The following is a 22,960-nucleotide window of genomic DNA, read 5'->3' as shown; positions in this document are numbered from 1 at the left end:
TCGATAAAAACGTGTTCCCTAATTTTAAAGACTGGTAACAACATACCAAAAGTGGCGGGCAATTACAGATTTTGTTATGGTATTTCTTTTTTGTTTTCCTTTGTCACAATGTACGGATAAACACAACTGACAGCTCACCGCCAATCACCGCACTTACATACGCGCCTTTGGAGTGTGATAGCATTTTCTTGCTATTGCTTTTTTCTTCATTTTTATGTTTTACCAATCATAAGTTTTGTATTTTCGCCAAGTCAATAATTATACAGTCAGCCTATTTCGGTATTTCGGAGCATTTAATGCAACAATCGAAAGTCATGCACTTTTGCCGTATATGCCGTACGGAAAAGAATCTTAAATACACTGTGAAAGAGCTCCGGAAATGTAGTCAAAAGCGATGTAACGATAATGTAAGTCTAAAAGCCCCTCAGAGGCTAGTGTGTGAAAACCACTGATCTATTGTTTATTGTTTCAGTTACTTTACACTACGCCTACATTAGGCAATATTTGTCACGATTGTGAAGAGCGGCTGCACAATTTTCACAGATTGAATGAGAACGAAGATAATGAGGAACGGATAATCGTCGATGACGACGAATTATTGTACAATTTATTTTTCGAAAAAGTGGAACAGCACCGCCTAATGAAACGCTTAATGGTCGTGGGAGCAGGCGGCGGTGGAGGTGAATGGAATACTACGAGCTTACGCCAACAAACTTTGGTAGCAGCTACGGCTGGTGTAGCTGTCAACATTGGAGACGAAGTTATTGAAGTACTGACGTCACGCGAAAATACTCCTTCCCCTGCGCTACCAATATCCTCGACACCAGCAGGTGCTGTTCATCCAGCCGGTAAAAAACGTACCATCGTTTCCCCCAAAAAGGAAATTACTGCCACCATAACCAGAAACGAAAAAGATAGTGTAAATATTACTGCCACAGAAAATACTACCTCAACTAGAAACACTGCCACAACAAAAAGCATAACATCAAATCTTACCGATAAATGCACTCCATATAAAGTTTTGGCCGTAATTGATTTGGACGATGACGAAGATTTACAAGCAGACAAAGTTCCTGTACTGCCAACGCCTGAAAAAACACCAGACACAGATGAAGAGGAAATCGTCTTTCGGAAGGTTGAGCTTGCTAATGACAAAGACACCCGCAAGGATGAGAGGAGAGGAAACCAGAAATCTCGAAAGGGGAAATACCAACACGGTCAGATGAATCTAATTGCCAGTCTAAGTTTGGTCTCAAGTGACAGCGAATCAGATGTTCAAGTTACTGACTCGGAAATTAGTCCCATCAAACGGAATGACACGACAATCACCGACAACAATAATACAACTCAGTTTTCTCCTCCCTTGGGTTGTATTAATAATATTAAAGCAGTATCCCCTCCAATTTTGTTGGAGAATATGCAACGACAAGAATGCTTTGAAGCTGCCGTTAAATGTCCAGTTTGTCAGACAGAATTTACCGACAGTCAGCGCTTAATCCACCACATGCGTCGAAAGCATCGTTCCTACAATGGCCAAGTTTTGTCGGAACGTCCACGTTGCGCACAGGATTCCGCTATGACTATAAGATTACGATATATGCAACGATATATGTATTATGAATGCCAACTTTGTGGCTGCATTGATGCCGTTTTTAAAATACATAAGGAGCATGTTATGCAAAAACATGCCGAAGAGTCGAAATCTTTGAAAGATCCCATGATGCAAACGCTCAAATGCCCAGTGTGTAAAGAGAAATGCGGTTCACAACATACAGAACTTTTGCGGCACATGTTGCATGCTCACAAAGCAACAGAATGTCGCGAACATTTTCGCCAAATTACCAAATTTCGGAATTTGTTTCCCAACTGTGGTGCAAAGAAGGAGAAAGAACTAAAACATACGGCGCGTATATATCAAATCACCTCGCGCAAACAATACTTCTTCGAATGCATAGAATGCCTGAAAATTGTTACCGGTTATTTTAATTATGTCAAACATCAGAATACACACATTAAATTGGTTCACACGAAAAGTACAGAAACACTTGTTTCCGAAACAGATTCCACAACGACAGCACGGTCTTCAACAGAACCAGAACTGAAACGGGTAAAACCTATTTGCGCGGAAACAAAAGCTAAATTTGAAAAGCCAAAACCTCTCTTAACGTCGAAAGAACTGAATGCGAAGCGGAAAGTGTCGGTTCCACAACAGATCGTTGCACAGAAAAGCACACAACCACAGCCACGTCGCGAACGAAAATTAACCAAAAAGGCTGTACAAGCAGCGCTTGTTAAGGTTAAGGTGAAGCCACCGCTGAAACAGTTGCCGGCACAACGATACAAGTGCAACTATTGTGTACAACAATTTAAAGGATTCCATCGCTTGAACTTGCATTTACTACGGGTTCATGCGTTTTATGACGGTCATTTGCGTTGTGGAATTTGTATGTTGCGCTTTGTGAGCAACAAAGAGTGTGAAGAGCACGAACGAAATCGGCACCATTGTAAACAAATGCGCAAAATAGTAACGAATAGCTTGCCAGAGACCAATGAAACGTCTCAGGAGGATGACACCGCAATAAATGCAAAACGACAGCGCTTGAATAGCGAATCTAGTAAAATTGAATTTGAATCTAAAATAGAAATTTCCAAGCCTGAAAATACGACGGATGTTACAAATGCAACATGGCTACAGGAATTGCTTTCGTTAGCGGTGAAAAAGCAAACTCAAAATTCCAACACTGCCAACAATAGTAAAAGCTATGATAACGCAATAACCGGTTGTACTAATCCAAAAGTGAGTCAAGAAAAGCGCGTTATAGACAGGAAAAATGAAATTAATGAATATGCGATGGCTACTACTTCCCACCAGTGCCTTTACTGTAGCCATCTCTTCAGCAGTCTTTCAAAATTGCAATCACACGAAATTGAGCATGTACAGCAACGTGATGTCAAAATATTCCAACGCCGTGTAATTGGTGTTATTTCAGAATTACAAACACACGAAATCAAGCAAGTACAACAACATCAAGTTAAAATGTATAAACGCCGTGCAATTAGTCATGTAATCTCAACGACAGTTGCAAGATGAGTTATGAGCCAGTAGCAGAATATCTCGAAGTCTCTCAGTTACTTACCTAAAATCTATGTGAACTGCATTTACACGTTTCCTTTCATAATATTACATATTTGTCGTTAATTTAAAAATGCTGCATAATACATACGTACATATGTATTGCTTTTGCAATTGCCCTGTTGGATGCAGTGTAGCGTTACGAAAATGTGTACCTTGAATGCATAATAACTCATATCCATTTATCTCACAACACGCATAACTGTCTGTTTCGTGATAAACAAAAACAACTTAAATGTTGTTAAGAAGCAAATGTTGACAAGTCTGTATAAATTCGTAGGATACAATTGTATATACCCTTGTGCGAATGTGCGTATCAAAAACCACAAAAGAAAAACAATGTTGAAAAAGTATAGAATTAATGGAATTTAATTTAAACGTTTTTAGTTTCAAATAATTAATATACATAGATATTTATGTATTTACATTTTTTAGTACGTACTATGTAATCTGACTGTGTATAAAAGCTGATTTCTCATTAGTTGTTTCAATTATTTTTTTAGAAATTAAATTTAACTCCAACCATTTTGAAAATAAATATTGGGAGAATATAACTCGTGTTCAAAAATAATAATTCAACGGAGTTTCATTTTTTTTTTGTAAACTGTATAAAAAATTTTACAGTTAAATTCAAAATTAAAAAGTTCTTCAATATGTAGCGATAATTTTACAGCTATTTTATATAGTGCTTTAGCGGATCCTGCCTACGTTGCAAGCACAATTTATATAAATAAATAATGAATCAATAAGGTACACGTTCATTGAGTGTACTCTTTTTACAATGCCAATGCTCCTTATCATTATAATCACATAAATTCATCAAGTCATATCCCGCTGGCACCATACGCAGTCCATGGAAAGTTGAGTTCAAACTTGTAACCTTTTATTGAATTAAATTAAATTGCGAATTGTGTTATGATTTATACATACCTCTTGCTTAGATTTGACTTTTGGCTTAGTAGTTGCTATTTTTGAATTATCAACCTCCTTTAGGTCAAAATCCTATTATGAATTAATGATGTGTATTTTTTAATTATCAAAGATATATTATATTTGACATAATTACCTTTGGGGGAAAGTTGTTTGCTTCAGCTGCTCTTAATGTTTTTTCTTCCAGTTTTTTCTCATTATACTATTAAATATAAATTATATCATAATCGCTTCCTTATACATACACATAATGTTAGCTGTTAATATTACCTGTTTTCGAAAAGTGATCAAATCGTTAACAAACGTCCCAACATTATTAAATATGGCATCCGTTTTGCTATGTTCTTCTACCTTTTTAGACAAAAATAAGATAAAACAATATTAGAAATGTATATAGTATATGTGTATGTAAATTACTTCATTCTGCTTGGCAAAAATCGTATGAGGTTCCACTGCACTTTCACTCAATTTTTCTTTCTGACTAATATTATTGTTGTTTATGTTTGGTAAATTCACCGTAGAATCGTCTAATTGTAAATACCTTATTGAGCTAATTTCACTTTCAATAGTTTCTATGGTTTTATTTGCTTTAGTATTTTCAGCGCTCAATTCAAAGTCACCGTCATGGGGCCGACGTGGTGTCGATGATTGGCCATTACTATATCTTTCTGCTATCGATTTTGAAAGTATACCACCAAGCTTCATTTGCTGCGATTCCTCATCTTCCTCCATTTCCGGCAACTCCTGTTCATGTTGATCGTCCTTTGGAATTGAAACAGAATCAAGCAGTGTTTCTTCAGTTGTCGTATACTCATTGGTTGTATCAAGGAATTTGGTATCTTGCCCAGTTGCAAGATTGCGTTCATACCAATCATCTACTTTTTTCTTGGCTTTAATGTCAAACGGTAATTCGGGACATTTACTTGCATTATGCGTTATGCCAACGACTCCGGGGAAAATATAAGCCCGATTTGTATAAAATTTGCTATTACCGTTATTACACATCCATGGCGCAATTTTGGTGGTCTTTAATTTTTGGCATTCATCTCGGAAATTCGCTACAGTTTCAGTTGCCAAATGCAAGGATATTAGATGATCCTTTACACGATATTTAACGCCCATATTAGTTTTAATTACTAGTTCTCCCCAATCTTGTTGGTTCAAATCAAACTCCTTGATGAATACTATAAATTCCGAGTCATTTATAGCTTTTTCAATGATGTCATTAGCCCGCTGATGCCATTTGTTTGATATCTTTTTCACCATTGTATTTTTCATGAAAAACTCTTCCGCTGGCACGATATTTGCCAAGCCACCACAACGTATGTAATCAACAGGTTTTGTTAATTTATGTGGTAACCGAAAAATATGATCTGCTCTTGTTTGAAACGGAAAACCATAATCTAGTGCCCACATTATGAATTCACCTTCCAATACATTTTTTCCAAAACTAGCTATATGATCAACTCGTGCACGTATCAATTTATTCCAAGATAGGAATTTTACAGCGACCAGTTCATTAATTTGCGGACGTCGTATAGCTTGTGTACCACCTTGACGGTTGTTGTAGTATTCCCCAAGTTCCTTTTCAATTTTAAGAATGGTGTGATAATCCTCGCTACAAGCATCAACTTTGTGATACCAAAATAGATGGGGATTGATGAAATGTGTTATAGATATGATTTCTTTCTGCCGTTCTATTCTAGCCATAATTAATGGAAACTTGTCGATGTTTTAAATTACGAACTAAAAAATGTTGAAAATTCTTGTATTCTGTGAAAAATACAGTTACAAATTTCGATACATTACAAATTTTAATTTTCATAAAATCGATATATTTGATTTACGATAATTAATCGATGATTAACGTAAACAAAACAAATTGGATAAAAAGTTCTATACATTTAGTTTAATTACGATAATATCAAATTTTATCAATTGAAAATGAAACGAATTGTAATTAATATAACAAAATTAACTTTGCGATTTTTAATTTATAAATATCTAAATTTTCAAAAATTACACATTAATCGATTTGATACATCCCTGTGTTTAGCAGCTGTTTATGGCGAATGGTGAACATCGTGTTTTTATTTTGACTTTTATTCTTGATACGCACTTTATTAATAAATTCCTCTTATAAACAAAATATAATCATGAAAGTTAAGATGATAAGTAGAAATCCGGATCAATATGTCCGCGAAACCAAATTACAGAATCACAGAAGTATGTGAGATGTTGAAAATATAAAGTGTTTTATTAACAAAAGTTATTTATTTCAGTGCCAAGGAATTTCGATCCTGAATTGCATCCTATGGAAACAGCACGAGAATATGTTCGAGCGTTAAATGCCACCAAGCTAGAACGTGTATTTGCAAAACCTTTTGTCGGTAATTTAAGTGGTCATCGAGATGGTGTTGCATGCTTCGGAAAGCATCCAAAGCATCTTTCTACACTTGTCACTGGCGCTTATGACGGCGAGATTCGTATTTGGGATTTAGCGAATCGTACTAGTATACGAAATTTCGTAGCACATGATGGTTTTGTACGTGGTGTTGTTTACGCGACAAATGGTGATCGGTTTTTCACAGTCGGTGATGACAAAACTATTAAAGTGTGGAAGAACGAAATGCCAGATGTGGATGAAGAGGAAGAACCAGTAAACACCATTTTATCTCGCACAATTCTTACTGGCATTTCACATCATCGGAATGAGTCGATTTACGCTACATGTGGAGAGGTTTGTGCTATCTGGGATGAAAATCGAAATGACCCATTGAAAACACTTAAATGGGGCGTAGACACATTACATTCAGTTGCATTTAATCAAGTTGAAACATCCTTACTCTCGTGCTGTGCCAGCGACAGAAGTATTATACTTTATGACCAACGCGAAGCTCTGCCATTGCGAAAGATTGTTTTAACTATGAAAAGCAATAAACTTGCTTGGAATCCAATGGAAGCATTCAATTTCACTGTTGCAAATGAGGATTGCAAGTAATTTTTTTTTAAATATTGTGGATCTTTGTGTGAAATATTGTTTATCCATATTTATCTACTTGCAGCCTATATACATTCGATACACGCCAGCTAAAGAACCCACTCAAAATTCACTTTGATCACGTATCGGCCGTCACAGATGTGGACTATTCGCCCACCGGCAAAGAATTCGTTTCAGGAAGTTATGATAAAACAATACGTATATACAACGTACATCAAAGTCATTCGAGAGAAATTTACCACACAAAACGTATGCAGCATGTGGTTTGCATCGCTTGGTCCCTTGATAATCGTTACATATTCTCTGGTTCTGATGAGATGAACATACGCATGTGGAAGGCAAATGCGTCCGAAAAATTGGGTGTAATAAGACCACGTGAACGTGTCGCTTTCAATTATCAAGAGAAGTTAAAGGAGAAATTCGCCGCACACCCACAAATAAAGCGTATTGCCCGGCATCGTCAAGTGCCGAAACACGTGTTGAACGCGCAACGCAAAATGCGTGCTATCAAGGACAAAGAGAAGGTGAAGGAGGCGAACGTTCGCAAGCACTCCAAACCCGGAAAAGTACCGTTCGTATCAGAAAAGAAGAAGCCGGTATTGCGTGAAGATGTTTAAGTGTGCTAATTTGTGTATATTTTCCATTTCGAAGTTCTTTAATAAAAATAAATAAATTAAAAAAAATCATACAAATATACGCATTTGATTATAATTGAAATTTTGAATGATCTCTTAAGCGCTGGTCATCGTTGTAGCGTTGATTTCGTATTTTCTACTATTATTACAATTATTTTTTGGATTTTCTAAAAACTATATTTTTCAATTCAGTCATACCTTATCATTAGGATATAATATTTAGCTATGTATTTCGATTACGTTAGGAAGTCAAGTCAGAGCATTATTTTCGGATTACCCTATACACAAGTGCAACTGGGTTTGGGCGCTGTAGCGGAGGCCGGGCACGTTAGCCGTGCATGGTGAGAGACAAAACAGCTGTGTCATGATACAAACACACAATTGTCGATATGTAATTTATGTAGAGTAAAAGTTGATACTACTCCAACAACACCTTGTTTAATTGCATCTCTACTTTCGGAATGCGTTCTACATATGTACGAGTACATACATACATATGTACACTCGTACTGCTCTCTATAGTAAACGACATATCAAGCTATCTATCTCCCGGTGTTTAATAGTTTTCGTCGTTTGTTTTCGTTTCAAGTTTTCAAGCAACCATGAAATATAATCGACTAGTGCAGTAGCTGTAGTCGCGTTTGATAGCTCAGAAGCTGGCCCACATTCGAGTAGAGACGTCGTGTTTTTGTTTTGTGCATTGAACGTGTTTTTGTTACTTATTTTTTCTCACTAAATGCACTTTTTTACATAATTAAAATTGTTACTTGTACAAATTGCGATTGGAATATAATTCCAAGTTTCCAAAAAGCAATAATCGCTTCATTGCATGTGAAGCGTGTGACCAAAGTGAAAAGTACTGGAGCTCAAGCATTTGAACTGAATAAGCGATTTTTATTTGTTCATATTGAACCGCAATGACATTGAACAATCAAATGACAATTTTTATTCAAAAAAAATTTTAAAACTAAATTTAAGGTGTGCTAAATAAAAACAATTAAATTTAGTCAATTGAGAGTGGAGCAGTAAATTGCGAAAGAAATTGTAAAATAAGTGCAAAAATCGAAATAAAACAACAAAATATACAACGCTTAACGAAGCGCACATTTTTATAATATCGAAAAAAGGAACAAGTTTGCGTGAGCTTGTGTATGAGTTCAATTGAGTTAAATTGAATTGACAGGAGGAGGACGTGTTAAATAACAGTGCAGTGTGCCGGCGGCGGAAGTGCTCTTGAACTTGATGTTTTTTTGTATAAAAAATACCTGCTGATTTAGGTTGTGAGAGAATTTGTTGAGAAATCGTGAGAGCGGTAGAAATATAGTAAAGCGAAAAAGCAAAAAGCTTCCAAAATTGCATTGCTTGCTGTGTAATAAGAAGGAAAACACTTCGTTAACAAGGATATTAAAATTTGAGTGGTAAAAGGCCAAACAAAAGCAATAAGTATGGATGCACTCGGAGATTTGTTGGCACCCTATAGTGATTCAATCGCAAAGGTTGCGGGAACGATTACAACTTTACAATTTCTCTCCGGTATATTTTTGCTAAACGATATTCGAAAAAGAGGGCGTAGTGACGGATATCCCCCCGAACCATTTCTCGGTGGTGTCGTCCTGTAAGTATTACAAATGAACGGATATTGCTGTATGTTCATTAAAATTACATACTTTGTTGCCGGAATTTTTACCGCCAATAATAGGAGAAGGAATGGAATAGAAAGACAACAAGCGTAGTATTTGTATGTATACTCTCATGTGTTTGTGAAATGGTGATTAGATACTTTCGTAGTAGTAAAGAAATGGCATTTTGGGAGGTAAAATGTAAACAAAGGATTTTATATATGCATTCAAATTCTTGCATATATATACATATGTATATATGTATGTGGTATTTACTGACGGCAGGCACTCTTCATAGTTCTTATAACAATAATAGATTGGAATTTTGATCGTTACTGAAAAAGTGGATCTCGACTAATAATATTATAATCTTCACATTTATTGCTACTTTAGAATTATCAGATCAGACTCCTTAGTTTAAGCATCTTATCAGAGTTTAAAGTTGAACAATAAAAAATATAATTTCTATTTTGATTATTGTTATGATTATTATTATATACTAGCAGACCGCTCCGGCTTCGCACGGGTTTAAACATACATTTCAAAATTTATAAATTTTTACACACTAATACACACTGACTTGCAAGACGATTTTCAGTTTCAGTTTAAGATTCTCCATCACGTAGTCTTTTTGATGCACTCACCTGGGAGCTATTTTCAGAAAGTTGCGATTCTAGCAATAAATATAGCCTTTGTTACTTGGGGTGAATGTAGCTTTCCAATGGTAAAAGAATTTTTGAAATCGGCACCGAAGTTTTTGAGTTTATTTATTACAAACATACATACAAATCTTTCCTCTTTATAATACTAGTATATATTAATCAGTTGATTGTCATAAATATTCATACAATGGGCTTAACTAAACAGAAATCGCAAAAGGGCAGAGGGACTTTTCCATGTAAACATCCCTTGAAGGAATTTTACCTTATTGATACATTAATGACGCCACGCCCACATGTAAATGTAAACTCTCATATTCGCCCCAAATTGTAGTTACGTAATAACTCAATGAAACATGATTTGCAATTTTTTTGAGCACACAGTCATACTGATAAGCCTTTCTGGAACTACATTTTCATCTGTATATGTATACATACATACATATGTATATTTTATTTCATCAAAGTTGAAATGAATTGATAAGAAATAAGCAAAATCGTAAAAATATGTAGTTTTCCTATATAACAGATAGCGCAAGAACTATTGTGGAAGAGATAGTGACATGGGAATTAGTATGGCCTAAGCTTCAGTTAATTATTATGGCCTAAGTTATTACATATGAAAAAGCAAATAAATACATATACGTATGTACAAATATATACAAATCTTGAAAATATATGTATTATATATGTATATACACATCTAAAATGTTCATGTTTAATTGTATCTCCTTTCATTATTTATTAAATAATTTTAAAAGCGCATATTGTACATTATTGTATGTATAACTGTGTATGAGACATATGCACTTGCATACAAATTCCACCTGTTGATTCTATTTCTTGATTACAGCTGAGTTGTAGTACTCTTACGAGTTATCTTTAGCCACTTATAACACTTCTGTAACTGATTAAATATCTTCATCATCTCTTCCATACTCGACATTCAATATTAATTCCGAAAGTTTTCTAATATAAAGAAGGGTTTAATGGACTTTTATATCCTTACATTTGTCCAATACCACAAAAGCGCTCATAAGAATTCTTCTTTTGTCCTTATTATAACTGTAATTTAGTAAATCTACCTTAATTATATATAACTTAACTTACGCTTTCATTAATATGTTTAATTAATCAAGCAACTTTTCCTTATTTAATTCCCAGTTCAGTTCTCACTTTGAAGATGGGCACACTGATGGGCGATTCTGCCACTATTATGGTTAATATACTTGGCTTTGCCATTAACGTAGTTTTTATGACTGCGTTCTATTGGTACTCTTCGAATGAATTCAAAATGAAAATATGGTCGAAAATTGGTATTGCTGGAGCTTTTACAGTCGCCTGTTTAGCGTACGCTGCTTTTGAGGATCCGAAGAAAATTGAATTCCGTTTTGGTATGTTGATCACTGGGATACTAGTATTTTTGGTTGGATCGCCACTTTTGCAACTCAATAAAATAATTGAAAAGAAGAGTACCGAGGGTATGCCATTCCCAATTATATTGACCGGTACACTCGTGGCTGCGTCGTGGGCGTTGTACGCGATTTCTATACGCAACTTCATGATGGCCGTAAGTGTAAATTATTATTAAATTTAATTGTTACCGTAATTAACATCATAAAATTTTATTTTATATTATTTTTTAGTATCAAAATCTGTTCTTATTGGCATTGAGCTCTATACAGTTATCGCTATTCGCCATTTACCCGAACACCTCAACAATTTCGGAGTCTTCGGTAAAGCATTCGCCATCCACTTTGGAACACAAAAAATCCAAAATTCGTTCTACAACTAGCATTGATAGCAAGAAGAAAAATTGATTTGTGCGTCTACATAACAGAGGCTGTGACCGTGCCTACACATTAGGGTTGTTAACGTAAAGTTGATATTGAAAATCTCTTCTTTATACATAACCAAATTAATTTACAATAATAATAATATGCTTGTGCTTTCAACAATCTAATTGCTATGGCACATTCTCCTTAATATGCATTCTTCCGAATTTGCACAAAAAGCAAAACAATTTATAAATATACTTATAAACACTTCGATTGTAATTTTTGACAATAATATAAATCTTCCAAGTGTAAACTTAAAGTAAATCGTTAAATTTATTAAAAACTTACTAAATATTTTTATGTAAAATAACAACTGTATATATTATATAAATTATTTGTTTGGTTTGTAAATAAAAAATGTTTTACTTGAATTTTCAATTATTTACACACAGTTTTTAGACTAGAGAAATACATACATAGAAATACAGAAATACACATAAAAATAAAAGGTTGAAGTAGTTTTTAGTAATAATGTTATTTTTTTTTTTTTGAAAATTCGTTTAATTTGGTTGTTTTCTATTTATTATGAGTTTTATATTTGTTTTACAAATGAGTGAAAAAAGATAATTTATTGCTCTTCATTGGTCTTCGTATTTCAGACTTGTTCGATTGGCACTGTTGAATTGTAATGTTCACCCAGGCTGTACATATGCCGATGGTAAGTTATTATTAAATTAGGTCCAGCAAATTCGTCTGCTCCTTGTATAGTCGGTGGGCCCTCTGCTTGTAGCACTTCAATTGGTACTTTAAGTATGGATGATAAGGCTTTTAGTTCAATTTGACCTCCCCATGCTGGTGTTGTATGCAATAGTTCGCAGTATTTTTCAAACTCTGCATCAGTAAGCAAATCTCCAGTTTTTGGATTGGTCATATAACAAATCAATGAGTCCTTATGTGCGCGTATATAATTGGCAGTTTCTTTGCGCAGCTCTTGCACGCTGTAGGCAGCCAAACCGTGTTGAGATAGCTGATGGCGTACTGCATTGTACAGACAATCACCATCGGAAGGAATATTATGTAGCGCCAATTGTCGTTCTAATAATTTTGATTGAATAGTACGCCCTTCAATAGCTTTTGGTGCGGACTTGGCATCCTCAGCTGCAGCGCGTATATCTTCTTCTCTTTGTCGGGCTTCACGCGCTTTCTTATCTCGTCGTTTTTGTGCTTTAGTAACTCGTTGTGTAGTCCCACTAGCATCATCTTCATCTTCACCATTGACCAAATCGTCATCTAACTTTTCTTCTTTCACGTTTGGATGCTCTTGTTGGCGTTCTTCATTTTGTTGTTGGTTCTGTTGTTCCTTTTCGAATTCGGCTAATTCAATGGCTTGTTTTTTCTCTAAATCACTCTCCATGCGAACAACTTCTTCCATCACCTCTTTGCGCTTCTTTTTATCATTCTTGGGTGCAGTCTTTTTCAGCGCCTGTATTTTAGCCTGTAAATCTTTCCGTTGTTTGCGATGTCTACTAAGCAGATCATCCACCACAAGGCCTGATAAGGCATCAGACAACTCGGATTCGGTGTTTGCTTGTGACATTATAAATAAATATATTAACACTAGAAAAAATATTGTAAATTTAATATACAAAAATATTTATTGATATGTAATCGTGGATTTATGATATGTACATACGTTACACGATTTTGATGTGTTAAGATTCAGACTTTATTGGACCGATTTGTTGTTTACTCCTAAAATATTTGCAACTGAGTAATAAATAAATTTACTTTTAATCAAATGAAAATTTGCAAGAACTCTTTGCAAATTCTAAAGGTATACGAACACACGATATGAATACTCATTTATATAGTGAACAATTCTTTAGTTGGCAATATGGTAATATGAAACTGCCTTATCGACCATTTTAAACAGCTGTCGCGTGTTTATACATCAAAAACTTCATTTCGAGTTTTAAATAAATAAATTAAAGGAAACAATGGAAGTTGATTCAAGTACCCAAAACGCGCATATTTCAAATGATGCTGAGGAGATTCTTTGTTTGCCAGGACAACGCTTATGTTTATCGGAAGAAACAACTGTAGCTGGTCAAGGAACATATGAACGTGGCGGTTATATATATGCTACATTGGCCGGTAGCGTGCAAGTTAAAGAAAAAGACAAGGTTATTCTAAATAAATTAGTTATAAACCCTTTACTAATACTAATATTTTGTAAACTTTACTCAAATAGTGTAAATATATAGAAGTAAAGTGTGCTGGAAGCCAGACTATTGTACCAGTTGCTGGCGATGTAATCACGGCGCGTGTTCTGCAAGTAAATCAACGCTTCGCCAAATGTTCTGTCATATGCATCGGAGACCATATACTTGAACGTACATATCGGGGAATAGTACGTAAAGAAGATGTACGTGCGACGGAAAAGGACCGAGTTGAAATGTATAAATCATTCCGTCCAGGAGATGTAATACTAGCTCGTGTGGTAATTTCATATTAATTATGAAAATGTATTTTATACTAATTTCAATATTTCCGCCCTATCGTAGTTACCACAAACAGAGCTGTCATGTTACCAATTAAGTACTGCAGAAAACGAATTGGGTGTAGTGGTTGCGACGTCTAGCGAAAGTGGCGCGAATGGGCCACCAATGGTTCCGGTCAGTTGGACAGAAATGCAATGCCCAAACACGCTAGTGAAGGAACCACGAAAAGTAGCGAAAATTGTAGCGGAAAGCTCTTTGAAAACTGAGAAATTATTTTAGTTTTTAAGTAAAGACAATATTTCATAACTTTAGTACAAAATATATGCTAAAACATTAAAAACTGAAAAAATTAATTGTGGTAAATATTGTTTTTTGTTTTTATAAATTTCTAATAATAGTCTTCTGCGTGAATAAACTTTCATTCATTGTCAATGCAATTTTTACATATATATATATGTATAAGTTTTATTTCCTTTTTTTTTAATAATTTGTAAACATAAACTAATCAGCTTCAGCTTTGAAATTTTCCTTTTTTAAATCATATTCCATTTGGAAGGGATACACTAAATTCTCGCTTAAAGTCGCCTTCGCTCGATCATAAATATGTATTACACGATTTTTGTCACCATAAGAACATTCAAAACGCACGTATTCCATCCAAACCGATGTATTATCCTTACCAAATTGCAATACCATATTCTCATACACTTGTCGTCGACGCTCTGTGTCTTTTTTAGTCTGAAACAAAAGTGATTTAATCGCATTAATTTAAATTCTATTGTCAAATTAATGCAATCATACCCTTAATATAATTTGGGATTCCAATTCAGCCATTTTTTCATGCAATTTTAAACAGGGTGGTGGCAACTGACTTAAATGGTCATATTCTTTGCGTACTTTGTCGAACGGAGAATTAATCATGCAAAACTCCAGATATTGCGCACGAAATATGCCGAATTTTGGATTAGTCATTTTAATGGCATCGCGGTACAATCGCTCAAGCGTGGAACGGTCTTCATCATAACGTGTTTTGAAGTATTGTATAGCTAACTCAAATATTGGTCCAGACTTATCTCCAAGGTCTTTTACGGCTTTAGCATGAATCTTTTCTACCATGTCCGAATCGTTTTGACTTATATAGTACGAAAGCCATACCTCGTACAACTTCACTGATTTGTATGCAGAACATACTTCACTGAGAATCGATTCGGCTATTTTTCTACCGGTTTCGGTTACGATTAATAAACGCAAAAAGACGCAATAATGCTCCTCACTCATTAGACCAGATTCGTGTCCCATTTTTAAAGCCATTGCCAAGTATTTACGTCTAGTTTTCAAATCTGTTTCATTATTTTCATTTATGATCAACATAGCGCTAATGTAATCGTGACACATCGTACGAGTTTTCAGCTGTAATTTCGTAAATATGTTACCATAAGTGAAATTTGTATTGTTATAGCTCTTACTTACCGTTTTTAAAGCAGTCTCGTATACCTTGGCGCACAATTCGATACGTTGTCTCATAGAACGGTCTTTGAATATCGGTTTGATGAAATTGGAACCATTGTCATCTAGATTATCAGTTTCCAAACCGGCTACGTTATCATGTTCACTTCGTTTAGCATGCTCTTTTAGATCACTCAGTGCAAAACCACGTAACTCACGTTGAGCCAAAAAGTCCCACAATTTTTCTTGTGACGGATAACGTTCCACCAGGTCTTCGATAATTTTTAATTGTAATGGTGCTGTAATATTTATAAATGGAGGTTCTTCACAACGCCGCACCAAACCGATGAAAAATGGCAAATTAGTTATTGTTGTGCGACTATTTCTATATACACATTCAGCTTGTCTTAATGCGCTCTCATAATCCAGCCTCTGACCAGCTTCAATTCGTTTATGTGCAACAAATACTAACAAATCAAATAAGGTTTTGGTAAGTATTTCTTCATTAGGGTGTCGCTGTAATCCTCTTGTACAAATGTCCTGCCACACAAGACTTTCGCTATCATTGCTGAAAGCCCACAATGCTGCTTCCACCCAATTTTTTTCATTGGATCCATGGTACTACAAGAAATGAATTATATCAGTAGAATTGTTTGATTATTTTGTAGCTATTAATTGAATATTCTAAACTTACAGTGAGCATCTTTTCGTAGATGCCAAGAACTTGTGCAGGATTCGAATGCTTACTGAACTCTATGAAGTGATTCCACAGGCCTTCCGCTTCCGGAAATTTTTGTAGACATTCTCGATACAACTTGGTAATGTGATTAATAAGATTATTTTTCAAACCTCTCAACTCGGTTTTAAAGCTGGCTTCTTTGCGCTCAACCAAGCGATACATTTTACGCTCAAGTATAATATATTCCACATAAGTACGACTGTTGACACTTTTTTGTGTGAGTTGTAGTGCAAAGGACTCTCTCTTCTGTTTGTAATCACTACAAAATAAATTTTAATAGAAGCTTTAGATTTTAAATAATGCGCTGTGTTTACCTGATTTCAGTGTCGTCACATATGTTGTATCTCTTTAATTGTTCGTAAACGGGCAAAGCACGCTCCTGTAACTCCTGAACTACCTCCATTGTACAATTTTATATTACTTTCCTTTCCTTTTCATATATTTGTGCAAACCGTAGGAAAAACTAAAAGTTTAAGCAATAGTGTTTATATTTCGCGTACATATATACGTTTAGAAGTAAATAAAAAGGGTGAAGTTAGCCGTAGTTCAAACTAAAAACACGTTGTGTCCAACAGCTGATGCTAATACGTTTTAGATTAGAAAATTATTTATATTTTTTTATTGTTATTAAGTATTTATTTAATTTTTTTTTTTGTTTTTATAGATATAGACTTTTTAACTCTTTGATCTTTGAGTGTTTACACAAAATTTTGAAATAAGAGAAAAATACTACTTGTGAAATACAGTAATAAAAAGTTTCATTAAAAACTTTTCAATACATTTAATTTTATTTAATACTTATTTTGTTCTGCTTGTTTTTTCTTGGTAAACAATCTTAATTAAACAGAAAATAAATACTCTGTATCTTCATCATGTACGGCATCACTTGACCGGTAATGTAGTTTGTTATTATTTATCATTTGACACTTTGTTATCAATTTCCGAACTGTCAGTGAAAGCAACCGTCTCGCCCCTCTCAAATAATGCATTTGCATCCCTTACACCCCTTTCATCTAAATACTTGTTCGTTTGACTGTTGCTATTTTGCACCTTATACGCGAGATATTTGCATTTCATAAATACCTTCAGTTTGTCATTTATTTGGTGTTTTTGTTACAATTTCGTTTCGAATTTTCGATCTTTCCCCGCTTAATATTATAGAAAAGTGTGTAAAAGTGTTAAAAATATTAGTACTGGTGAACTAATAGCTCGTTTGGCATCAACAGTGAAGAATGTCAGAGAAGCAGAAAGGTGACACGTCACGTCCAAACACTGCGTCTGCTGGGGCAGCTGGACCAGGTTTGACTACAATTCCGCCACCAACTGGTGTTGTTAAAAACCCACTTTTGAGCGCATCAGTGACGGGTCTAACATTCGATGATTTCCCAAATAAGCCACTACTCTTACCGCCCGTGGCTATTAGTCGAGGTAAGTTTCTACTTTTTCTTAAGCTTAGGCAGTTGTTTACGTTATTTAAGGTTTGTTCTTTATTTTCACTAAAAATGTGTACATTATTACAATGCTTAAATAGTTTTAATTTCTTGATATTCTGTCATTTTACTCCATACTACGCGTTGAGTGAGAACGGTATGTGGGTAGATCCAGTGAAACTTGACGCCTTCGACAACACCAAACAATAGCCCAAATCAACAAAATAATTAAAAGTAGCAACAGCAATGCGCCTAACACTATTGCCGCTATAGATGCTTCAGTGAGCACAAGATCTCGTACATCTACGTTGTATGAACGCTGATTGCCCGTTACATCGAATGCTGTAAGCGCCACTTTCGGTTCGCAACACGTTGCTATATATGTAGCTTTCAAGGGTTCTGTAGAGCCAACAGTGTAACTATTTCGATACAGTAATCCACCAGAAGGCACACTTTGTAAACGTAATATGCCTGATTGCCAATCTTGTGCTGTTATATCTAGTGTCCAGAAGCGTTCCGCGCAATCAGTGGACAGCGCGTTAACGTTATCACAACGACTGCCAAAAGTCCAGGACACCGTAGGTGCAGTCGTATCCTGTATACGAAATGAATACTGCTTAAAATATTTTCTGTTATGTATAAAGGAAATACATACCTGCACATCAACTGCATTTGAGCTGACCACTTTTAAGTTGAGTGATAGAGAAGACGTACCGCCACCGTGACAGGTGAATGTAATTTTATCCGTTGTTCCCTGTGGCGTGCCATTCGGTATTAAAACGGTTACGATAACTTTGGCCATTTCACCAGCGCGCAAAAATATGCTCTGTGGATTGAGACGCATAAGAAAACGCCTCTCGTCAATTACCTGTATGTTGTGATATACAGCTTCGGTGCGTGTGTTAGTGACTTCAAATTCCAATGTGCCTAACATGCCTGGAGCCAGTAGTAGTTGTGATTGTAGACCCATTTCGATTTTTGTTGTATCGCGTTGCAGTAAAGTGGCTGTTGTGCCACGTGCCACACCGTTATATTTATAATCCACATTAACAATTGATGTTGGCACGCCAGTGTTGTTTGTCGGCATGTTCGGCCGGTTGCTATGTATTTCGTTGTCGGAGAATGTTTCCACCTGATCCTTTGGCATTGTTATCTCCGCATCACCTATTATTGCGGTTTCAGCTGAGACGGCTTTAGGTTCCACATTGCTATCAAAACGTAAATTGGCGTGTGTAGCTGGAGATCTCTCAGGAGAGGTTTCCGTTAAACTAATCAAGCGTGATCCATATAAATTTAAGGGATAAGCGTTTCGATCTTTCACGAAATATGCATCGAAGCGTTTAATAAGATCATCTGTAAAGGAGAGTACTTCTTGAAAATTAGGCTACACGTAAAACTTTAGTTATTTACTGATGCTAAATAATCTTTAAGAGGAAAAGGTTTAGCTAACTGCCTTCAAGGTTATAAACTAAACTATTATTACGTATGATCCTTATCGCTATGCCTCCAAGATCAAGTAACAATAACAAAACTACCTCCATGCGTCATTATAAAAAGTTTACTCATAGTTTATTTGGTAATATACATACATATATAGATCAGCGCTTGTAATAATCAATGAGTTCAGTTAATGTATTTAAATTGACGTATTTGTAATGCAGCTGTGTAATAATTAAAAATTGTTTTGCAGTCTTATTTATTAAATTTTTTTCTAGTTCTGAAACTGTGTGTTTTCTATTATCATATATTCTAAAAAAAATTCCTCTTTCATTTCACAATTTCCCCGCTGTCCTCATTTAATCATGTCAATCCTGGGTGAATATGTTATCAATGCATATTGAAATATAAAGTGCTTATCATAAATACGGACAAGTCTTCTTCTCAATCGCGTTTTTAATGTTAAATTAGTACACATCGGTATGTACAACAGCATTCACATGTGCTAGTCTCAGTCCGACCGACTACTTTCTTTCAAACTTATAAATAGCTAATCTTCCATAATTTAGTATAATTTTGTACTTTGTGCGTGAAAGAATAACAGGTTCAAGACACGCTCCATTCAAACACAATTCTCTATTTACGTACGTTACTTACCCAAAAACAAATCTGATTTACGCTCGGCGCGCACAAATACACTATACTCATCGCTTAAGGATTCCGGTACGATTTTCAATTTGTAAACAGTTGCCTTGCGAAGTTTATTCAAAGGAACGTAGGCATCTAATCGACTGTCATCCGCTCCAAGTGTTAGAACAAGTGACTTGAATTTAACAAGCTTTTTTAAGTTAATATCTATTGTGAGCGAGAAAAGATTGAAAAAAAAGTACAATTGCAAAGTCCGAAGATTATAAAAAGTGTGAGTCATACAGAGAATTAAAAGTTATTACAGTAATCTCAGCGTTAATTTAAGTATAGAATTGCATTGTTAAATATATATTTATATAGATTAAATGCTATTTAGTCATCTTGTTTCTTTGTTGTTTATTAATTATTGTGTCATCATCTATTTATTGAAAACGCATTTTATATATATATATATATATATATATATATATTATATAAAACAAATATTGTGTGCATAATTTGAAAAACAAAAAAGAATTTTTGAATTATTTTATTTTTATAACACGATTATAACAGAAATCTACTCATTTATATAAGTTTGTATGAACTCATAGTCAATAAAATTCATGTGGCAACCCCTACAAACGAGTCAGCTGTTACTGACATATGCGTGTATTGTGCAGTGATCAGCTGTTAGTAAATTCTGCAAAAGCATTTCCAATAGAGTTCTTGTGTGTTTTATTTGTGTGTTATAACTTTTTTCTGTGTTTTGTGAACAAAATAAACAGCATATATTGAACAGTGCAATCAAAGTTGAAAACATTAAAAAGCAATAGCAAAGTGTAAAAAATATATTGTAGCAGTATAGCTGGAATAAAAACAAAAACTCAAAAATCAAGGCGCAAATGACAAGGAGTTGCTAACTGAAATTAGGTAAGGGAAGCGCAATTTATTACAAGTTGTACCAATCAATATACTACGTAGTTATATACATACATATATCAAATATAATACCGTGTTCTTACACGTACAAAAGTGTATGTATATATTCTATTACGTGTATATTAAATTCTTTGACATAGGAGTAAATGAAGTGACAAAAGAGTTTTTATTTAGTCTACTAAAAAAGTTTGTTGGTTGTTTAATTATACATACATATGTACATATGTGAATGTAGTTGTTTCTGCTTATATTTTAGTGAACTACAGGTCGTATCGTTGCAATCGGCGTTGTCGGATGCTACATTTTTATGCACTTCCGTTATACGCCAGTTGCTTGGAGTATAACAGTTTTGTATTCTAACGGTTATGGTAGCATAATCAGTTGAATGTGTGTGTGTGTACTGTATATATCGTTCATGAATATACAAAATTTAGTTTTTTAGAGTTAGATAAGTGTACCAGTTTTAAATTCAAAATAGCAATAGAAATCGATATGCTTAGATAATTAATTATGTAAATTGGAATGTGCGAAAAATTGTACAGTGTAAATAAAAAACCAGGATAACTCGAGTGTAACGGTAGATTTCTATTGTAAACTTCGAATCAAACCATAGTCAGCTCCATAAAAAATTATCAAATTTCTTATAATTTTTTTAATTGTAATGAATAAATGCGTACATAAGATTTCGTCCATCCAAAAAGAGTTACAAAATATCGTTGAAATAAAAAAAAATGAAAAAAATGTGCCTCTGAGTAATAATTTACATATATGAGTAATACAAATACTGTTTTATGCGTATAATTAACGTTTTATGTGCAACATTTAATGAGTTTGTGTGTGTGTGTATGTACTCATGTATCATACAGTGCTAATATACATTTATATCTAGTTAAAACAAAGTCAGGACAAAGTGCAACAAATTTTAAAATGTGTTGGTGAACATACATACATACATATGTATTATACAAGCAAAGTTCATACTTACTTTTGACGGACAAAACAGCGCAAAATTCAAGCCTTTGTATTTGTTAAGCACTTTAACTAACATATAGCGATTATAATAATTAAAAAAAAACATTTATTATTATTTAACTAATGACTTACATACATAAAAAATAATATTATTTATTCGTTTATTTTGTTTTTTTTTTTTTGCTTAAACAACTAAACACAGATTATACGTTTAACATTTATGAAAATAAGTATGTATATATATATGTAGCTTACTACGTTATGTGTAATATACATTTGATATGTAATTGTATTTAAACATACATATGTATTTATATGTATATTATATATTTAGACGTTTTGTACTACGTTATAAAATACTACCATAAAATAATTAGTTTCTATTAATTTCGACACATTTAACAGTAATGACACACATAATAGAATGTAAATAAAAAATATATATAGTATATATATAAAAATATATTAGTGTTAATTAAGTTTTGTATGTGTCGTAAATAAATAGACATACATATTTACATTTGCCATTTATAAGGTAGCTCGAATCGGTAATAAACTAGTGTTAAACAAATACATATTTTACACGCATACTAATGCAGCTGGCGCACAGTGTAGCGAAATGCACATTTCGACTGCACTGCACTGCACTGCACTTAACACTAACTGCTTTTAAATCGTATTTTTTTTTTGTTTTAAAATAAATATTTATATATTGTATATAATAGATTTAACAGTATATTATGTATACCGATTATATTAAAGCTTAACATTGTTATGGTGAAATGCTTTCATTTAAAGCTCCAATTCACAGTTTACAGTTTTTTTCGGAAGTGTAGATTAGTAGTTATGTTGTATGTTGTATGGACAAACAGGACAAAAGGACACAATACAAGTTTAACGTACAAATTATTTTCATATTTATTTTGTGCTGTTTTTAGTAGCCGCATAATGTTATTGCTTAAGGAATTAAAGCGCTGCAGCAGTTTGCTGCTGTCTGCATACATTTATAACCATTTATTAGTCAACTTTGAAAGTTTTTGTTTCTTTTTTTTAAATTTATTACTGTATAAATTAGTTATTGTTGTGCAAATTTGTGTGTGCGGTAGTGTGC

The 22,960-nt window shown here is 34.1% G+C and overlaps 9 protein-coding genes across 14 annotated transcripts in view; 5 read left to right on the top strand and 4 right to left on the bottom strand.

Moving 5' to 3' along the window:
* Positions 1-41: 41 nt before the first annotated feature.
* LOC105211857 (uncharacterized) lies at positions 42-3,101 on the top strand. The gene is made up of 2 exons (XM_029039980.2): positions 42-407; positions 473-3,101. The coding sequence occupies exons 1-2, from the start codon at positions 297-299 to the stop codon at positions 3,089-3,091; spliced, it is 2,730 nt and encodes a 909-aa protein (XP_028895813.2). The 5' UTR covers positions 42-296; the 3' UTR covers positions 3,092-3,101.
* Positions 3,102-3,875: 774 nt separating this feature from the next.
* On the bottom strand, positions 3,876-5,859 carry LOC105211831 (putative ATP-dependent RNA helicase SoYb). Of its 2 annotated transcripts, XM_054230528.1 has the most exons (6): positions 4,605-5,859; positions 4,481-4,544; positions 4,334-4,414; positions 4,200-4,265; positions 4,064-4,135; positions 3,876-4,013 (listed from the first exon to the last, which is right to left on the bottom strand). In XM_054230528.1, the coding sequence occupies exons 1-6, from the start codon at positions 5,771-5,773 to the stop codon at positions 3,876-3,878; spliced, it is 1,590 nt and encodes a 529-aa protein (XP_054086503.1). In that variant the 5' UTR covers positions 5,774-5,859. The 2 variants fall into 2 exon arrangements, with proteins under 2 accessions (XP_054086503.1, XP_011181783.2); XM_011183481.3 differs by having other exon boundaries at positions 4,481-5,859.
* A 249-nt stretch (positions 5,860-6,108) lies between these two features.
* Positions 6,109-7,758, top strand: LOC105211832 (DDB1- and CUL4-associated factor 13). Its single transcript, XM_011183482.3, has 3 exons — positions 6,109-6,289; positions 6,346-7,060; positions 7,129-7,758. The coding sequence occupies exons 1-3, from the start codon at positions 6,220-6,222 to the stop codon at positions 7,679-7,681; spliced, it is 1,338 nt and encodes a 445-aa protein (XP_011181784.2). The 5' UTR covers positions 6,109-6,219; the 3' UTR covers positions 7,682-7,758.
* Positions 7,759-8,363: 605 nt separating this feature from the next.
* Positions 8,364-11,991, top strand: LOC105211833 (sugar transporter SWEET1). Its single transcript, XM_011183484.3, has 3 exons — positions 8,364-9,314; positions 11,142-11,547; positions 11,624-11,991. Exons 1-3 carry the CDS (start codon positions 9,145-9,147, stop codon positions 11,795-11,797), a joined length of 750 nt encoding a protein of 249 aa, XP_011181786.1. The 5' UTR covers positions 8,364-9,144; the 3' UTR covers positions 11,798-11,991.
* A 319-nt stretch (positions 11,992-12,310) lies between these two features.
* LOC105211830 (deubiquitinase OTUD6B) lies at positions 12,311-13,629 on the bottom strand. Its single transcript, XM_011183480.3, has 2 exons — positions 13,449-13,629; positions 12,311-13,372 (listed from the first exon to the last, which is right to left on the bottom strand). Exon 2 carries the CDS (start codon positions 13,350-13,352, stop codon positions 12,411-12,413), a length of 942 nt encoding a protein of 313 aa, XP_011181782.2. The 5' UTR covers positions 13,353-13,372; positions 13,449-13,629; the 3' UTR covers positions 12,311-12,410.
* LOC105211827 (exosome complex component CSL4) lies at positions 12,331-14,703 on the top strand. Its single transcript, XM_011183478.3, has 4 exons — positions 12,331-12,473; positions 13,689-13,938; positions 14,007-14,255; positions 14,320-14,703. The coding sequence occupies exons 2-4, from the start codon at positions 13,753-13,755 to the stop codon at positions 14,533-14,535; spliced, it is 651 nt and encodes a 216-aa protein (XP_011181780.1). The 5' UTR covers positions 12,331-12,473; positions 13,689-13,752; the 3' UTR covers positions 14,536-14,703.
* On the bottom strand, positions 14,682-17,141 carry LOC105211828 (uncharacterized). The gene is made up of 5 exons (XM_011183479.3): positions 16,756-17,141; positions 16,397-16,700; positions 15,727-16,323; positions 15,058-15,666; positions 14,682-14,994 (listed from the first exon to the last, which is right to left on the bottom strand). The coding sequence occupies exons 1-5, from the start codon at positions 16,842-16,844 to the stop codon at positions 14,758-14,760; spliced, it is 1,836 nt and encodes a 611-aa protein (XP_011181781.2). The 5' UTR covers positions 16,845-17,141; the 3' UTR covers positions 14,682-14,757.
* Positions 17,142-17,436: 295 nt separating this feature from the next.
* Ddhd2_1 (mucin-17) overlaps positions 17,437-22,960 on the top strand; it is a 61,972-nt gene continuing 56,448 nt past the window's right edge. Inside the window, exon 1 of the mRNA XM_011183477.3 lies at positions 17,437-17,869. Within this exon, the coding sequence (XP_011181779.2) occupies positions 17,674-17,869 (196 nt within the window). The 5' untranslated portion in view covers positions 17,437-17,673. The remainder of the gene's footprint in view (positions 17,870-22,960) is intronic.
* LOC105211825 (uncharacterized) overlaps positions 17,484-22,960 on the bottom strand; it is a 36,923-nt gene continuing 31,446 nt past the window's right edge. For all 5 annotated transcript variants that reach the window (XM_054230526.1, XM_029039963.2, XM_029039964.2 and 2 more), the window contains exons 6-8: positions 19,966-20,163; positions 18,527-19,224; positions 17,484-18,466 (exon numbers count right to left, since the gene is read on the bottom strand). In XM_054230526.1, the coding sequence (XP_054086501.1) occupies positions 17,999-18,466; positions 18,527-19,224; positions 19,966-20,163 (1,364 nt within the window). In that variant the 3' untranslated portion in view covers positions 17,484-17,998. The remainder of the gene's footprint in view (positions 18,467-18,526; positions 19,225-19,965; positions 20,164-22,960) is intronic.

The sequence above is a fragment of the Zeugodacus cucurbitae genome, chromosome 5 (genome assembly GCF_028554725.1).
Source record: "Zeugodacus cucurbitae isolate PBARC_wt_2022May chromosome 5, idZeuCucr1.2, whole genome shotgun sequence".
Taxonomy (NCBI): Eukaryota; Metazoa; Arthropoda; class Insecta; order Diptera; family Tephritidae; genus Zeugodacus; species Zeugodacus cucurbitae.
The sequence above is the reverse complement of the archived record's forward strand: the minus strand, read 5'-3'. Positions and strand labels throughout refer to the sequence as shown.

What these genes read in the sequence shown, in the direction of transcription:
- LOC105211857 (XM_029039980.2), top strand. Translation starts at nt 297, where the DNA reads ATGCAACAATCGAAAGTCATGCACTTTTGCCGTATATGCCGTACGGAA. An exon ending in AAAAGCGATGTAACGATAAT is followed by an intron (nt 408 to 472) that starts GTAAGTCTAAAA and finishes TTATTGTTTCAG; the next exon opens with TTACTTTACACTACGCCTAC.
- LOC105211831 (XM_011183481.3), bottom strand. Translation starts at nt 5,773, where the DNA reads ATGGCTAGAATAGAACGGCAGAAAGAAATCATATCTATAACACATTTC. An exon ending in CAAACAACTTTCCCCCAAAG is followed by an intron (nt 4,136 to 4,199) that starts GTAATTATGTCA and finishes AATTCATAATAG; the next exon opens with GATTTTGACCTAAAGGAGGT. An exon ending in AAGTCAAATCTAAGCAAGAG is followed by an intron (nt 4,014 to 4,063) that starts GTATGTATAAAT and finishes ATTCAATAAAAG; the next exon opens with GTTACAAGTTTGAACTCAAC.
- LOC105211832 (XM_011183482.3), top strand. Translation starts at nt 6,220, where the DNA reads ATGAAAGTTAAGATGATAAGTAGAAATCCGGATCAATATGTCCGCGAA. An exon ending in CAAATTACAGAATCACAGAA is followed by an intron (nt 6,290 to 6,345) that starts GTATGTGAGATG and finishes TATTTATTTCAG; the next exon opens with TGCCAAGGAATTTCGATCCT. An exon ending in GTTGCAAATGAGGATTGCAA is followed by an intron (nt 7,061 to 7,128) that starts GTAATTTTTTTT and finishes ATCTACTTGCAG; the next exon opens with CCTATATACATTCGATACAC.
- LOC105211833 (XM_011183484.3), top strand. Translation starts at nt 9,145, where the DNA reads ATGGATGCACTCGGAGATTTGTTGGCACCCTATAGTGATTCAATCGCA. An exon ending in TTTCTCGGTGGTGTCGTCCT is followed by an intron (nt 9,315 to 11,141) that starts GTAAGTATTACA and finishes TTTAATTCCCAG; the next exon opens with TTCAGTTCTCACTTTGAAGA. An exon ending in TACGCAACTTCATGATGGCC is followed by an intron (nt 11,548 to 11,623) that starts GTAAGTGTAAAT and finishes ATTATTTTTTAG; the next exon opens with TATCAAAATCTGTTCTTATT.
- LOC105211830 (XM_011183480.3), bottom strand. Translation starts at nt 13,352, where the DNA reads ATGTCACAAGCAAACACCGAATCCGAGTTGTCTGATGCCTTATCAGGC.
- LOC105211827 (XM_011183478.3), top strand. Translation starts at nt 13,753, where the DNA reads ATGGAAGTTGATTCAAGTACCCAAAACGCGCATATTTCAAATGATGCT. An exon ending in AAGTTAAAGAAAAAGACAAG is followed by an intron (nt 13,939 to 14,006) that starts GTTATTCTAAAT and finishes TTACTCAAATAG; the next exon opens with TGTAAATATATAGAAGTAAA. An exon ending in ATGTAATACTAGCTCGTGTG is followed by an intron (nt 14,256 to 14,319) that starts GTAATTTCATAT and finishes GCCCTATCGTAG; the next exon opens with TTACCACAAACAGAGCTGTC.
- LOC105211828 (XM_011183479.3), bottom strand. Translation starts at nt 16,844, where the DNA reads ATGGAGGTAGTTCAGGAGTTACAGGAGCGTGCTTTGCCCGTTTACGAA. An exon ending in TGTGACGACACTGAAATCAG is followed by an intron (nt 16,701 to 16,755) that starts GTAAACACAGCG and finishes TTTATTTTGTAG; the next exon opens with TGATTACAAACAGAAGAGAG. An exon ending in TCTACGAAAAGATGCTCACT is followed by an intron (nt 16,324 to 16,396) that starts GTAAGTTTAGAA and finishes CATTTCTTGTAG; the next exon opens with TACCATGGATCCAATGAAAA.